Source organism: Leptonychotes weddellii, chromosome 9 (assembly GCF_054177405.1).
Source record: "Leptonychotes weddellii isolate Sample4059 chromosome 9, ASM5417740v2, whole genome shotgun sequence".
Lineage (NCBI taxonomy): Eukaryota > Metazoa > Chordata > Mammalia > Carnivora > Phocidae > Leptonychotes > Leptonychotes weddellii.
In genome coordinates, this window is record NC_138377.1 from 92120454 (window position 1) to 92136495 (window position 16042).

A 16042-nucleotide genomic window follows, 5' to 3' on the forward strand; every position below is an offset into this window, starting at 1 on the left:
ATATATGCAAACATAAAATGAAAATGGTAGGAGGAATTAGAGTAGCAGCATAAGCAGTGAATGCTTAAGCTTCTTAGAGGAACCAGGTGCCTTAAGTCTAAATTTACAGAGTAGACCTTACTCTCTTAGCATTATGCTGAGAAGAAGCAAGGAATTAAACCTTTGCACTAATTTAATATTTTACATATTTATCATAAAACTGATAAAGAATTTTCTCCTGCCATTGCTGGTACTTTGATGATAGAGAAACAGTCCAGGACGTAAAAGGTAGCTTTTGCTATTTGTGAAAATGTCAGGAAACTTGGAGAATACTTTAGAGACTCTTGATTGATAGCATAGGTACTCAGCTAATGGGGGAGGGGCATTAAGTAATTACATATATATTACTGTTTTAGTTAAAGTTTTCAAAAGCATTCACTTGAAATTTTAACTTCTGTAAATAAAAGACCTTAGGATACATGCTTCTCTGTGTAATCTTTTTTTTTCCCCCCATTACTTTCCCCCATTTTCTTCTAATGTTTTTTGGATTCTGCTAGAGATGACCTAATTTTTACTAATTGCTCTGCATTCAAAGTTTTATTTGCTGAGTGGCAGCATTACTGTCATTATTCTTTGGTAGTTATAATAAGTGGTTTTATACAAAGCCGCTATTCAAAAGAATATATTGGTACTAGCTTGTAAGTTGTTTTTGTTAAAATTGGCCTTATTCCAGGAAAAAATTGAATGCTAATGTAGAAGGTGAAGTTTATTACGTGTGAGTTCCTTTATTTGCTTATTGACTTGCTAAAATACACACACACACACACACACAATATCAGTTTTAAAGAACACCTTAAAATATCTTTCTTCAAAGCAGTTATCAGTTTCCTAAAAGATGTAGCCACTGTTTTATACTTTAGTTTTCTAGCACCTCTGAATGATTGTTCTTCTCAACCATCTGAATTCAATTTATTTTAATTAAATTGTTTTAAATGTATAGCTTTATTTTTAGTTTTTTTTCTTTAAATTTAACTGTCCCTGTAGGTTAATTACCTTTTCCCTGCTCTTCATTTAAATTTCTTCTCCCAGAAAGACAATTATTTGATCTCACTGATACGAGGAATTTGAGAAACAAGACAGAGGATCATAGGGGAAGGGAGGGAAAAATGAAACAAGATGAAACCAGAGAGGGAGACAAACCATAAGAGACTCTTAATCTCAGGAAACAAACTGAGGGTTGCTTGAGTGGTAGGGGGTGGGAGGGATGGGGTGGCTGGGTGATGGACATTGGGGAGGGTATGTGCTATGGTGAGCGCTGTGAATTGTGTAAGACTGAGGAATCACAGACCTGTACCCCTGAAACAAATAATACATTATATGTTAATAAAAAAAATAATAAATCTCTTCTCCCCCCAAATTCCTTATTATTTTGAGTTGGGACGCATTACCTGACAGCTTTGGGCTTAATGCTATGTGAATTGACTTGGTGCTTTTTATTTTCCATGTATTATGCACCACTAAAAAGAATGTAACACATGTAGCAGCTTATTTTGTTTTTGAAGGAGGAATTGAGGAGCTTTTGAGTAAAAATGTGAAAAGAAGCTAGTGTTCATTGCCTACGTGGCTTTTTTAAAAGGCTCTTAAAAGACATTCCATTGTGGATTCCAAGTCCTCTTTAAACTTACCACCGACAGTAACTGCCTGCAGAGCCAAGTGATCATCTTGGCAGCAGCCAGGCCTTTTAGTGATTTCATTATGTGGTTTCCTCAAGCTCTTTGCACACATTGATTAATATTTTTCTTGCAGTTATCGCTGTGATGATTTTGTGGTTAATGACACCAAGCTGGGACTGGTACAGAAAGTCAGAGAACACTTACAGAACTTGGAAAAGTAAGTAATAGGCCTTGGGAAAGGAAGGGTATAGAATAGGGTTGAGGGGTCTTTGCAAATTTTTGAGTGGGAGTTTTGTTATTGAGTTCCATAACTTCGTCATGATTTTAGTGTGATTAATGTGTTAATAAAGTAAACTTTGGATATCTGAAACTGTGCCCATAGTTAATGGTCATAGCTTAGCATTTATTTCATTTAATATTTATCATAAATCATAGCCAAGAGTCCAAGAGCCTTTTTTTTTTTTTAAGTTATTACCCACCAATTTATAAGCTCTAGTCAGTTGATTTGCAAGGGAAATTTTGGAGGTGTAAGGAAAGGGCATAAAACGATAGAAAATCATTATAGAGTTACTTATGATTTTAGAAAATCCTTGTCAGGCATGTTTTATGAGGTCTCAGAAGCACTAAAATTTATGCATTATTTTTAAGGGAAATTAGGTTTTATTATATTACTGTCCACTGCTTCTGTAGGATAGCACAAGATCCTAGTTTCGTCTTTTCCTCTTTTGTTAGGGGCTGTATGTGTCACTTGAAATTACAATAGATTGTGAAATGCTTTGTCATCAGAAAGAAATTATGTCATCATAAAGAAATTTGTCATCATAAAGAAATTCTATTCACAACTGATGTGAATAGAATTTTTTTGCTATAGCCAGATAGGTTATTCAGATAAAATTCACTGAACCCAAAGTTGAAGCAATAAACAGAAATCCAAATAGTGATGCAGTGGATAGAAGCATGGCCCTGGGATGACTGCTGACTCTAATGAAATTTGTATAAATCACCCCTGATCGTCAGGTGCCATCTAATTTATTTTGACAGTTGACCTTAAAAACTATTGTGAGAACATACCAAAAGGAGGAGTCCCTTAGCAAACTTAAAGGCAATAGAATATTTTTAAATCATATATTGAGAGGAAATAGCCTAAGTGCTTTGAATAAAACACTTGTATAGTTTTCGTTAACCAAAGTCTTATGCATGTCTTGTTGACAATAGATTACAAAGCTGATAAGGGAAGAAGGATGGATTTCTTGAAAATCTACACTCGTTGAAACACTTTGAATTAAAGTACTTTTTGGCTTTTTATCTTTTGGCTCCTCCTTTTTCAAAGTGCTTCTTTCCTTCTTGTAATCTGAAATAGAGCAGCAGGAGCCCTATCTAGGATTAGAGACAGAGGTACAGATACACAGACCCAAAATATTTTTGTCTGAAATTGTCATAATTAACAAGTAGATTCCCACAATAATTATGTAATGTCACTCTTTAAAGATTTTTTTTTTTTTTTTTTAATTTATTTGAGACAGAGAGAATGAGACAGAGAGAGAGCACATGAGAGGGGGGAGGGTCAGAGGCAGAAGCAGGCTCCCTGCCGAGTAGGGAGCCCGATGCGGGACTCGATCCCGGGACTCCAGGATCATGACCTGAGCCGAAGGCAGTCGCTTAACCAACTGAGCCACCCAGGCGCCCTGTCACTCTTTAGTGTGGTGATGTCATAGTGAAGATCTTAATTGACTTGATTTTTTTGTCAGAGAAGTGGGTAGCTACCAGAATATTTTTTCTGCCACTTACAGTTTTCTCTAAGAAAAGACTACATCTCAATCCCAAATAAATGTATCAGACCTAAGTCAAAGGGAAAAGAGGGTATTCAAGAATGTACATGCATTTATGCAGTTATCAGATCTTTTATTTCCATTGACCACTTCATCAGGTAAAAGATGTCAGAGTTCCTTGTCTATACTTCTGCTTGGTCCCACTGAAAAGTCTGCCTTGCAGTCCTCCTCCTGTGTTGAAAAACATTACTTGGGTTCATTTTTCTGTTCTTCAAATTTGGGCTTTAGTCTGTAGTGGAAACCACAGTTTCAAAACTGTGATTATATTTGTGTTTTACTTAACTTTAGACTCCTCTGCATATCCTCTAGAAGTGCACTGTGTAAAAGAACTTCCTGAAGTGGAGAAAGTGTTGTATAATCTGCACTGTCCTTTATGGTAGCCCCTAGTCTTATGCAGAGCAGTTGAAAAGTGGCTAGCAATGGCCGAGGAACTGAGTTTTTAATTTTATGTAAGTTTAGTTAATTTAACTTTATATATCCACATGTAGTAAGTGGCTACCGTATTAGACAGTGTGGATCTAGTGAATTCTGCCATTTTGAGAATTGCTGAGGATAATATTTAATGACTTATATTTTAAAAAGCTGAATGCTTTCTTTATATAGGTTAAAACTGAAAGCTAACTGTTAGGCTTGTTGCTAAGTTGTGTGTGTGTGTATGTGTATAGTGCTTGTGATTCAACCTCTTTACTTAACAGAATTATGAAGGAATAACTTGACACTGTAATATGGAATTGGTCTTTTCTTACCTTATTTTCACTGATACTCTGAGAGGGATATACATAGAGTTCTGAGGACATGTTGCCTAAGAATATTTTTAGTTTCGAGGTAACTAACTGTCACTAGATCTGATGCTCCAAAGATACTATAGTTCATGTGGAAATTAAATAATCATGCATTTAGTTTGGACTACCCTCATACTTTTTAGAAGATGGAAAAGAATTGGCAGACTTTAAAAAGTCTGTGTTGTTCAAATGTGGGCTTTAGTCTGCAGTGGAAACTACAGTTTTTGGTAGTTTTTTATGTCTTAATAGTAAAAAATGATAATTTTTGCTTCTTTTAGATTAGGTCTCCTGATATATAATAATTTTAAAGTAACCCTTTGAAAGAATTATTTTCTGATAAAATTTAAGCAAAATATCTCTCATCAAGAAAAATTTTGAAAAATTTTAATTCAGAATATCCATGCTAATTAGAATTTGTTTCAGAATATCCTTTGTAGCATAGCTGAATCGAATTAATTTGTATATATCTGTGTGCCTATAATTTATTTTGCAGAAATTCAGGTTATATCATAATCTGTTATGAAAATGAGCAAAATAGGAAATCTTTGTCAAAATTAAGAAGGAAGTAGCATAGTATTTGAGAATTAATGTTAAATCTCAGTATAATCATATCAGACAAGGGTTTTCCTTTTGTTGTGAGGAATGGGTCTTCTCGTTTTTGAAGCTTCGCAATCGATTAGGCAGATAGTGGTAGTGAAGAGGGATTGTCTCACAGACTACATCTACCTGGCCAGCTTTTCTGGGAGGTGCCTGGTGGTAGATGCTTGCAGCCCACCTTGCTAGAGGAGTAGTGGGGATTGCCAAGAAAGTGGAACTCGTCACTTACCTCAAATACTTGTGGGCCACAGTGGGCCTTACAGGTCACTTCCTGGCCTTGCTAAGCAGCCAGGCAGGGCTCTATACCCCAGACCCTTAGAACAGCAACGTTTATTTTTTAACCTGCTGTCTAGTATGTTTGTGTTAATGTCTTTTTGACTATCTGTTTGTGTTTTAATAGCTCGGCTTTCACAGCTGACAGGCATAGGAAAAGAAAACTTTTGGAAAACTCATCACTAAACAGCAAGTTATTAAAAGTAAATGTAAGTAAAAAAAAAAAAGTAAATGTAAGTAATTAAAATATATACAAATGTAAGAATTGGTTGAGATCTCGTCACTGTTTTATTACAACTCTAACATTAATGTTGCTCCTTATAAACTTTCATAAATTTTTCATTAATGTTGTTCCTTACCAAACTTGGATTTGGTATATTTTACAAAATGTTTGTACTAATGATTCTTGATGTGACTTAAATACCCACTTTTGTCCATCTGTCAGTGCCTTCCTGCCATCAGGATTACTACTGTGCTCCTCTACCTTAGCAAGTGTTCACTCTTAAAGCCTATTCATGTGTCTTGCTACTCTCTTTCTAAGGATCCCAAAGATCTTTGCTATTTTCTGTTAAAGGTTCTAAGTGCAAATTGTATGGGTCTGAAGTTTTGGTAAGTTTTATTTCTTAGGACTTCATTAATACAATTTCACCATGAAAGAATGTGTTTCCTCATTCTGGTAACCATCTGTTACCAGATGTATGATCCATTAATAAATTAATAAAATTTAAAGATCACTAAATACTTTTAAATACATTAGTAATTTTGCCCTGCATCTGCCTTTCTGCTGTCATGCTAGTTATGTTTAGACATGCACTTACTTATTTAAAGTGTTAGGATTTTGTTAAACAAAGAGCTGAAGTGCTCTCTGGCCATCCGAGTTACGGGCAGAGATGCTCTGAGTTGGATTGGTAGATTCTCTTCTCAGGTGTAGTATTCAGATGTTACGGTGCATTTGTAGAGCTAATCAGAAAATCAAGCCTTGGTCTTTAAGGGAAATTCAGGTAGTTTTTAAAGATTGATATCCCATTGCTAGGAATACATGTATTGGTCATTTATGCATGGCATAGTTAAAGGTTTGGGGGTGAATATTTCAGGTAAATATTTATATCTTTTCAATTTGTAGTAGTTTTAATAAAATCTTATGAAAGCATTGTCTTAAACTTCATTTCTTTTAAGGATCTTCCTGGTTTTCAAATTTGTACTCCATGGTTTTCATTAATGCTGGTTTCCTCATAAGCTTCCATGAGGTACTCCCATGTCGGACAATCCCAGGATCAGAAACAGGCTTCTAAAAATATCTGGACACTGATACAGAAAGTAGAATGAGAGTTTGAGATATTCATTGGACAAAAAAGGACCAATTCCAAATTGGCTTGATGCTAGAGTTTCAAATATAGGTCTTTGCTTTGATGTCTGACATGTCCTTCTCTTGGTATTACTGATGGCCGCCCGTCCCATTTTGCAGGGAAGCACCACTGCCATCTGTGCCACAGGCCTCCGGAATCTGGGGAACACATGTTTCATGAATGCCATCCTTCAGTCGCTCAGGTACTGTCAACGTCAGAGCTTAAGATGCTGCTGTTAGTTTCTAGTGAAATGGTTAGGAGGAAAGGCTCTGGGTTCACATTCTGTCTCTGCCACTAACTCTGGTCAGTTCCCTGTGCCTCAGTTTCCTCATCAGTAAAACCAGGGATAATAGTTGTGCCTCATAGGATGGTTGGGAAGATTAAATAATTTATATAAAGGGTTTAGAACAGTGCCCAGCAGTAAGTAATTGTTAGTTGTTATTATTTATCTCCTATTGCTTCTTGAATAAACTAGAGCAGAGGTCCGCAAACTTTTTCATTTAAAGGCCAGACAGTAAGTATTTTAGTCTCTGCATGCCACACACAGTCTGTCTCCTATCTTCCCCCCGGCCCCCAATCCCTCCACCTCCACCCTTTTTAAACAACTCTAAAAATGTAAGAGCTCAGTGGCTGGGACCTGGGACCAGATTTGGCCAACAGACCCCTGGACTACAGAGAACCTTGTTCAGAGAATTTAATCCGATCATTAGTTAAGTCTTAAATATGGTCATAAGATTGGATGTTTAGAAGATCTTTAAAATGTAAGATAAGTAGTAAAAATAAAATACCCAACAAGGCTGACCTCAGTTATGTAGAAGAAATTATTTTGAAGGTCATGTACTTGTAGATTTTAATGTGGCATCAAAGGCCAGAATTAATTCTCTTCCCAAGGCCACCTTGCAAATAAGGAGCAGAAGTCATACTTGATCCCTCCTTGAAGGTACTATCTCTTGGTTTATCTAGTCTTGTTCAAATAAGAAATTCAAGTCACTACTGAATTCTCCTTATTACTCTTGACTGTATATCTAAACAATAAGGTTGGTTTCATGGTTTGTTTTTATTTGAGGAAATTATTGAATACCTGGAAACAGGTACCATAAAAAGAAAAAAATGGTGACAACCTTTGGGGGAGGGGAATTGAGGATTTAAAAAAATTTTTTTTTAAGTTTTATTTATTTGTCTCTACAACCAATGTGGGGCTTGAACTCACAACCTCAATATTAAGTTGTATGCTCTTCCAACTGAGTCAGTTGGGTGCCCCAGAATTCAGAATTTTTTGGAACAGATTTTGCTTTAAGCTCTTTGTTCATTTCTACAAAGTCATCTGTTAATACTGTTTTCTTAGAGTAAATGAGGAAACTTAATGGGGAAACTCAAAGCAATTTCTTGAGAAATTGAAAGATCACATTTTAAAAATTCACATGTAGGTTTTATAGAACTTTCTTTACAGTCCTAGTAAATTCTTTTTTCTTTCTTTCTCTCTCTTCCTTCCTTTCTTTCTTCCTTTTTCTTTCTTTCTTTTTTCTTTCTTTCTTTCTTTCCTTTCTTTCTTTCTTCTTTTTAAAATAATTTTCTTCCCTTCCTTTTAAAATAGTAACATTGAGCAGTTTTGCTGTTATTTCAAAGAACTGCCCGCTGTGGAGTTAAGGAATGGGAAAACAGCAGGAAGGCGAACATACCACACCAGGAGCCAAGGGGATAACAATGTGTGAGTTCTAAGAATATATCCTTTCTGGCTTTGAGCTACAAAACAAGGGACTCTTACTGGTGATTTCCATTGCATTATGTGAGTTCATAGGCACATGCATTTTAAAACACTCTTCTTCTAAAACCTGGGTTTAACTGTCTAGCTAATGATCTTAATAATTGTTTATTTCTATTTTTTTATTTCTATTTCTATTTACCTAATAGAATAAGTTTAGCTCTCTACATATTAAGTCTTTGTGGATTTGAGCTCTAAAATTGACATCTGTATATGAAACACAGTTCTAGGTGTAGACCAGCATGAATATCATTAGTTTTTGTGAATTGATTTGTGTTATATTGTTAGATAAATCTGTTTTGGATAATAAAATTAATTTGTAGTCATCAAATTAATTATGGGGCAATACAGCCAATTTTTAGTTGATATGGAGAGGGAAAAATTGACAAATGATTATTGAGAACCAATATGTATGCAAATTCAGTGCAGCTGTGCTCCATTTGATGTTCAGAAGATCTGTATTATGATTGTAATGGGCAGTTTTTTTCATATCTTAACATTACTGAAATAAGGCTCTGATTTATAATTTGTGTGTGTATGTATTTATATTTATGTATGTGTGTGTATATGTGTGTATATATATACATATACATGTACATATATATACATACACACACACATATATATATATATTTTTTTTTTTTTTTAAAGAACGAGAGCACACATATGCATAAGCTGGGGCAGGGAGGGCAGAGGGAAGGAGAGAATCCCAAGTAGCTCCAGGCTCAGCACAGAGCCCAACACGGGGCTCAGTCTCATGACCCTGAGATCATGACCTGAGCCGAAACTAAGTCGGATGCTTAACCAGCTGAGCCACCCAGGTGCCCCTAATTTGTATATATTTTAATGTAATGTTCTTTCTGCCAGCCCATCCCTGCTCCCATACACCCCATCCCCACACATTCTGAAGAGCCATTTTACAATCTGACATTGTTCTGCCTAAGTGACTGAGGGAGATTAGGATAGAACATACTAGAATAGTGTGCAGTATGGTTAGAGCCAAAATACCAGGGAACTTTAAAGCCAGGCATTGGAGTAGGGGTGGAATCATACCACGACAATTGATATCTTAAGAGTTTGCTTTAGTAGCAGCATATAGGATGAACTGGAAAATGCCTGCATTCAAGGAGACTTCACACTTTATAGTAGTTGGGTTGGATGAGATAGCAGTGAAATAAGGAAGAAAAAAATACATTTTCACAAAAGTTAAGAGGAGAATTAGTAGTACTTGATGCATTAGTGTCATTTAAGGTTTAGTTACAAACTGCAGAAATTGCCTCTGGCCATTTTAGGCAGAAAAAGAACTTAATGCAGGTCTGTTGGTAAGCTATTACTGGATGGGTGGAAAATCAGGTCTGGAATCTAGACATCCAGGACCATTGCTGCAATTACCCCATGGAAGTCTGTCCCATAAGGATATCACTGCTTCCATAACATCACTGACATGACATCACTGCCCAGTGTGTGACACCAAAGTTCCTATTAACAGCACTGTTAGAGGTGGGTGCTGGGTGAATGCTGCTGTTATTGCTGCCCCTGTACTCCAGATGATGCTCTTTGTCACCAAAAAGGATTTGGCACTGCCCAGCTTTGCATCACTAACTTCTGCTTCAAATAGGCAGAACCCAGGCCATGTACCTGAGCCCTGGCTGCAAGGGGGTTTTGAGAAAGCAAGTATCTGGCCTTTCCAACTTCCATAGTGGGAGGCAGTCTCTTACCAAGACTCTTAAGGTGGGGAATTCCTCAAATACAGGGAGAGGGTTCAGGTACTAGGAAGTAAAAAATATGATTTGTATCTTAGGGACCTACTGGATGACAGGGGTTGAGCAAGAAGTTATTGAGATTCGCTGAGATATCAATCAGGTATTTGTGAGTATGGTATTGTATTGACAGATACAGATATTAAAGTTGTTTGGAGATGTTTCAGTTTAGTTAGTTGTTGGAGGTATTTCATTCTAGCTACATACATAGAAAAACAAAATTAATAGTGACTTAAACATCCATTGTTTATTTTCTCATGTAAAAGCTGGAGATTATCCATCTAGGGCTGTTTGCCACAATCATCAGGCTCCTTCTAGCTTTCTGTTCCACCAACCCTAGTGTAGGGCTGTTGTCCACATAGCTCAGACTGATGCTGGAGTGCCACCATTTCATCCTTCCAGCTAGAAGGAAGAAGGAAGGGGTTAATGAGAAGGACTGCTCTTTCTCTTCAAGGGAGTTTCTCAGAAGTTGAACACGCTCAAAGTTTTTTAGTCCAGGAGTTCTTTTGCCAAGCAAAAATTGAAAGTTCTGTTCCTCTGAGAGAAGAGAAGAATGGGTATTGGAGGATCATAGAGAGAGTATAGAGAGCAGCTTTAGTGCACATTGAGTTTGAAGTGACAAGAGGACATCCAGGAGAAAATTCATCTTGGAAACTGGAGAAACCTGACTAAAAGTGGTCGTGAGAAAATCTGGCTTTCAGATTTGGATTTGGAAGTCCTGGTGTAGAGTTGAGTATTGAAGCTTTGTGGCCAGATGAACTGTCTGAGGCAGAGATGAGCAGATGGTCACACACTGAGGTCTGGGAAGTGTTCCTTGTGAGGGCAAGAAGGAAAACTGCAGGAAATGGAGAAAGAGAATCTGTTACTTGTTTTAAGTTTTTAAAAAATGTACATTTTAAAATAATTTGGTTTGTAACTTATCTATTGCTTTATTCTACAAGTATGACATTACTTTGGCACAAAGTTCACCATATAGTTAAAAACTAGTTTTGTCTGTAATTACTGCAATTTATGTGGGTTTTTGAGATGCTCTTACTTAACTGTCAGAGTTAGTTTAGAAGAAACCAAACCCTTTTTATGTTTACATTTTTTATTATGAATTGTAGACAATTGGACATTATGCATTGAAACAGTAGCCTCTCAGTAATGCCAGGGGTATTGTCCCTTCTTCTTTTCCAGGTCTTTGGTGGAAGAGTTTAGAAAGACACTCTGTGCTTTATGGCAAGGTAGCCAGACTGCATTTAGCCCAGAGTCCTTATTTTATGTTGTTTGGAAGATTATGCCAAATTTTAGGTAAGTATTACTTAATGAAGAATATTTAAAACATTAATATTAGTCTTTATGCTGTTCCTGGAACAGTTTCCTATGAAGTGGTGCTATTCTAAATAATAAGAAGGTATTTATTAAAGACTGGTTTTATTTTATTTTTTTATTTTTATTCTTTTAGAGCGGGGGAGGGGGGAGGAGGGTTTGGGAGCGGGGCAGAGAGAGAATCTTAAACAGGCTGCATGCCTGGCGCACAGCCCGATGTGGGGCTCGATCCCACAACCCTAAGATCATGACCTCAGCTGAAATCAAGAGTCGGATGCTTAACCAACTCAGTCACCCAGGTGCCCCTTTTGTTTTGTTTTTAAAAGGAGAAGAACAGTTGGATCGTTTGACTAGACAAATGTGTGTGTTTAAATAATACATAGACGTTAAAAATGTCTTTAACAAATGGTAGGATATTTTGTTCTAAAAACAAAGCCCTTATAAATAACTTATGTGCCCTTGTAAATAATTTAGGAACACATACTGGACAAAATTCCATTGATTCTTTCAAAATCTTATGATCATACACCATCATACACCATCTTGTTATTTCAACTAAAAAAAAAAATCCAGATGTAATCTGTAGAAATGTGTGGTCTGAAATTCACTGTTCTGGGCTGGGTTCTGAAGTCAGGTCTGTTGGGATTCAGTTTGCAAATGGTAGCTGGGCCGCATCCTGATGTGGCTGTAGAGTCACTGTGTTTTCCTTGCTCTCTCTCTAGCTTCACTTGAGGAGGGAAACAGCCTTGCTGTCAGAGGAATCTGCCTCTTCTCCTAGGTTAGTCCTCTCGGTAGGGATGCAGGTAACGGCAGATTTGAGGCCCTGCAGGTGTTTGACAACAGCCTTTGCCACCTTCTGCTGATTTTGTCCTTCTGAAGCAGGTCTGTGCTCTTGCTAGTCAGGAGTTTGGCACCTAATGTACATCCCTCTCCTTTTGAAAAAAACAAAAACGAAAACACCCAGCATGCTGTATGTAGTAAGACTTAGTAGTTTATCTTGCTCTATTGCCTCATAGTGGTTTAGATATATTAGTAGTATAGAAAAATGTTTAAAAGATAGCACTGGGTGTTATATACAAACAGTGAATCATGGAACACTGCATCAAAAACTAATGATGTAATGTATGGTGATTAACATAACATAATAAAAAAAAAAGGTAATAACCTCAAAGAACTGACATTTGTTGCCTTACTCGAGAAGTCTAGCCTTGAGGATCTGATGTGAGTGACTGTTGTTACCCCTGGTCTTTGTTTTGACGGAAACTTCTTTTATATATCGTGACATTTAAATTTCTTCTCAGAAGAGACTAATTTTGCAAAGATTTTAAAGTTTCTTGACTCCAAGTAGGAAAGGTGGAAATGACTGCTAAGTTACCACTAACCAGGTTTGGACTTAATATAACATTTCTAATATAGTCTCCTAGTTAGACTCTTGATAGGGACTTAGTCTTTGTGTTTTATTATTATATAAAATTAGTTTTTATTGAATGCTACGTGTCTAGCACTTTAGGCCTTTTATATCTGATCTTCATTAAAAAACACAACCACAAAATTCCCGTCAAGGTAGGAAGTGTTAACTCCGTTTTAAAAAAGACAAAACTGAGACAGAGGAGGAAGAACTTGTTCAATCTTACACATCTAGTAGGTGTTAGGATCAGAGTTAGAACTCAGGTCTTTGTGGAATTGGTAAAGAATAGATGTGTCAGCAGTCATTTGTCCACATGCCTGAGTGAAGCGTACCAACTCACTTTATACTGTTCTGCTTGGTTCCCATGGTGACTCAGATCCTTTATTCTTAAGCAGAGTTTAGAAACTGTATGAAACTTTTATTCAATAGAATTCTACCTTTCCTCAAAATCTGCCCACATCTCTGCCCTTTATATAAAGTTTCTATAGCTCAGCTGTGAGCATGATTTAATTTTAAGCTGCTTAATTTTGCCCATTCTGTATCCTTAGCAATGAAAGGAAAAAACTCTTGGAGAAGGTGACGAAGTTGAGGAGTTTCTGGAGTGATTCCTAATTCACATGAACTCTTAGATTCCTTAGTGACTGATGGGAGTAGAATGCCCGTGTATTCTTAGCAAGGCTTTCTCAGTTTCACAGTAATTGAGCTTGGTCCCCATTTTCTTGTAATCAACGAATAATTTTCTTTTGATTAGATCTAGATCTTGAGATTGGGATAAAGCTTAAGTGTAAGGTCACTGCACAACACCCAGGGGTGAGGCAGGGAGATGTAGGGCTTTCTTCCTATAGCTGTTACTCCTATTAGGTATGCAGGGTAAAGTTCCTGTAACATGGCCTGCCTGTGTGGAAGTGCCGTGAGCCTTGAACTATGTTTCTGTTATATTTATGATCACAAAATAAATTTTTATTTATTTATTTTAAAGATTTTATTTATTTGACAGAGAGAGAGACAGTGAGAGAGGGAACACAAGCAGGGGGGAGTGGGAGAGGGAGAAGCAGGCTTCCTGCCGAGCAGGGAGCCCGACAAAATAAATTTTTAAAAGAGGTTAGGAAGCGCATTTTCCTTGATTAACCTATGACAAGGTCTGGGGAATTTGATCCCTTGGAATGAAATATGAGGACTCTGAAATACGCATGCATGTGGAAAGTAGGAACAACTTTCATTCATTAAGTAATGCAAAAAAAAAAAAAATATATATATATATAGTAAATGTAATTAACAGCTTTCGTATAGAAACCACCAAAACTGGGGCACCTGGGTGGCTCAGTCGTTAAGCGTCTCCCTTTGGCTCAGGTCATGATCCCAGGGTCCTGGGATCGAGCCCCGCATCGGGCTCCCTGCTCCGCAGGAGGCCTGCTTCTCCCTCTCCCACTCTCCCTGCTTGTGTTCCCTCTCTCACTCTCTCTCTCTCCCTCTCTCTGTCAAATAAATAAGTAAATAAATAAATCTTAAAAAAAAAAAACAAAACCCACCAAAACTATTCTTTCTTTTTTCCCCACTCAAACCAAAACCCAGTTACCCAGTGGTATAAACTTTTGCCAAAGTTTGGCCTTTCCAACATGCATATCTACTTACCACACTTCTTATGGCTTCCTAGTATGCCCTGCTTTTCCTGTCCCTTTCCTTTTCAGAAAAGTAACTTAAAGTTTATGGTTTTTTTTTTTTTAAGATTTTATTTATTTCAGAGAGAGAGCACGTACTAGCAAGCAGAGGGGCAGAGTGGGATGGACAGAGAGAGAGGGAGAGAATCTCAAGCAGACTACACACTGCACTCGGAGCCCTATATGGGGCCTGATCCCAGGACCCTGAGATCATGACCTGAGCTGAAATCAAGAGTGGACGCTCAACCGACCGAGCCACCCAGATGCCACTAAGTTTATGTTTTTTAAGTAGGTAAAATACAAATGGCTGAGAATTTCAAAAGGTAAAGAAAGGATATACAATGAAAGTTTTTTCTTTTACTTTATTTCCTAGCCCTTCATTTTGCTTTCTAGAAGCAGCCATATTTACTAGATTTTTGTTTATCCTTTTGTTGATATTCTGTGTGTGTGTGTGTGTGTGTGTATAATTTTAACATAAATGGTAACATACTTTTTTTCCTACTTTGAGGTAATTTGTACTAGTATCTAAATAACTTTCATTTTATGGCAGCATAATGTTATGCTTTATGATTGTATCATAATTTATGTATAGTCCCCTGTCAGTGGTTATCTAGGTTGTTTCTTACCTTTTGCTGTTCCAGACAGTGCTGCAGTGGATAGTCTTATACATGCATATGCAAGGCTCTCAGAGAGCACTTGCTGGATCAAAACATATTTGCTTGGGGGTGCCTGGTTGGATCAGTTGGTAGAGCATGAGACTCTTGATTTCAGGGTCATGAGTTTGAGCCCCACATTGGACATAGAGATTACTTTAAAAAAAAAAAAAAAGATACTTGCTTTTAATTTTGATAGTCTTTTCTGCTAGACTTTTTTTTTACTCTTTGCTTTCCTTAACATGATTTTGTCTTTTTGTCTCTGTATCTTTGTCATGTTTGTCCTATGGGATTTGTCTTGACCTCTGTCTCCGTCTTTAACTTTAAGGTCCCGCTTAATGCTAACTCTCTAGGAAAATCTCTTGATAATTCAAATTGGGTCACGGTATTTATTCCCTTGCTTCTCATATCATTTATGCGCTATTTCTACTTTCACATAAACTTATTTAATATATTTGCCTTAACTTCCCAAGGCGTTTAGTTTTGTTTTTATCAGTTCTTATTGTAATTAATGTTTAAAAATGATAGGTGAATAAATTCCTAAAACCTTCTTATTTCTACTAGCTATTCTACTTGGCTTTGTAGAAAATATAAAAGATCTTTGTGGACAACAAATGGGTCTCTGCATGTGATATCTTAATAATCTTTCTAGGTATACTGATGATATTTTATAAGTAAGTGAAATTTTGAAGCTCTGGATTATATAATTGGGAATTATAATAATTTATAATTAAATTTATAATATTAGTTCTTCTGTCTAAGAATTTTGCAGTTGTATGTTTTTTGTGTGTTCGTAAACAAAAACAGTTATTTTTGTCATTTTCATTTTCTGGTGTTTTTGTCTTGGAGAAACTCAGCTGTGGTTGATGCCACAAAATGGAGAGGAATAGCTAAATTTAATTGACTTTGGTATTATACACAATTTGGACAAAACAACAATATAGAATTCTTTTATGAATGTTAAAGATTTTTTTCTTAAAAGATACCCTAAAAATAAGAACAGAGCCTAAA

General features: G+C 36.6%; 1 protein-coding gene across 4 annotated transcripts in view; it reads left to right on the forward strand.

Moving 5' to 3' along the window:
- The window catches only part of USP3 (ubiquitin specific peptidase 3), a 108829-nt gene that overhangs the window by 51470 nt on the left and 41317 nt on the right, over positions 1–16042 (forward strand). For all 4 annotated transcript variants that reach the window (XM_031031538.2, XM_006736614.3, XM_081829557.1 and 1 more), the window contains exons 4-8: positions 1786–1869; positions 5261–5342; positions 6599–6681; positions 8074–8187; positions 11181–11294. In XM_031031538.2, coding sequence (XP_030887398.1) covers positions 1786–1869; positions 5261–5342; positions 6599–6681; positions 8074–8187; positions 11181–11294 — 477 coding nt within the window. The remainder of the gene's footprint in view (positions 1–1785; positions 1870–5260; positions 5343–6598; positions 6682–8073; positions 8188–11180; positions 11295–16042) is intronic.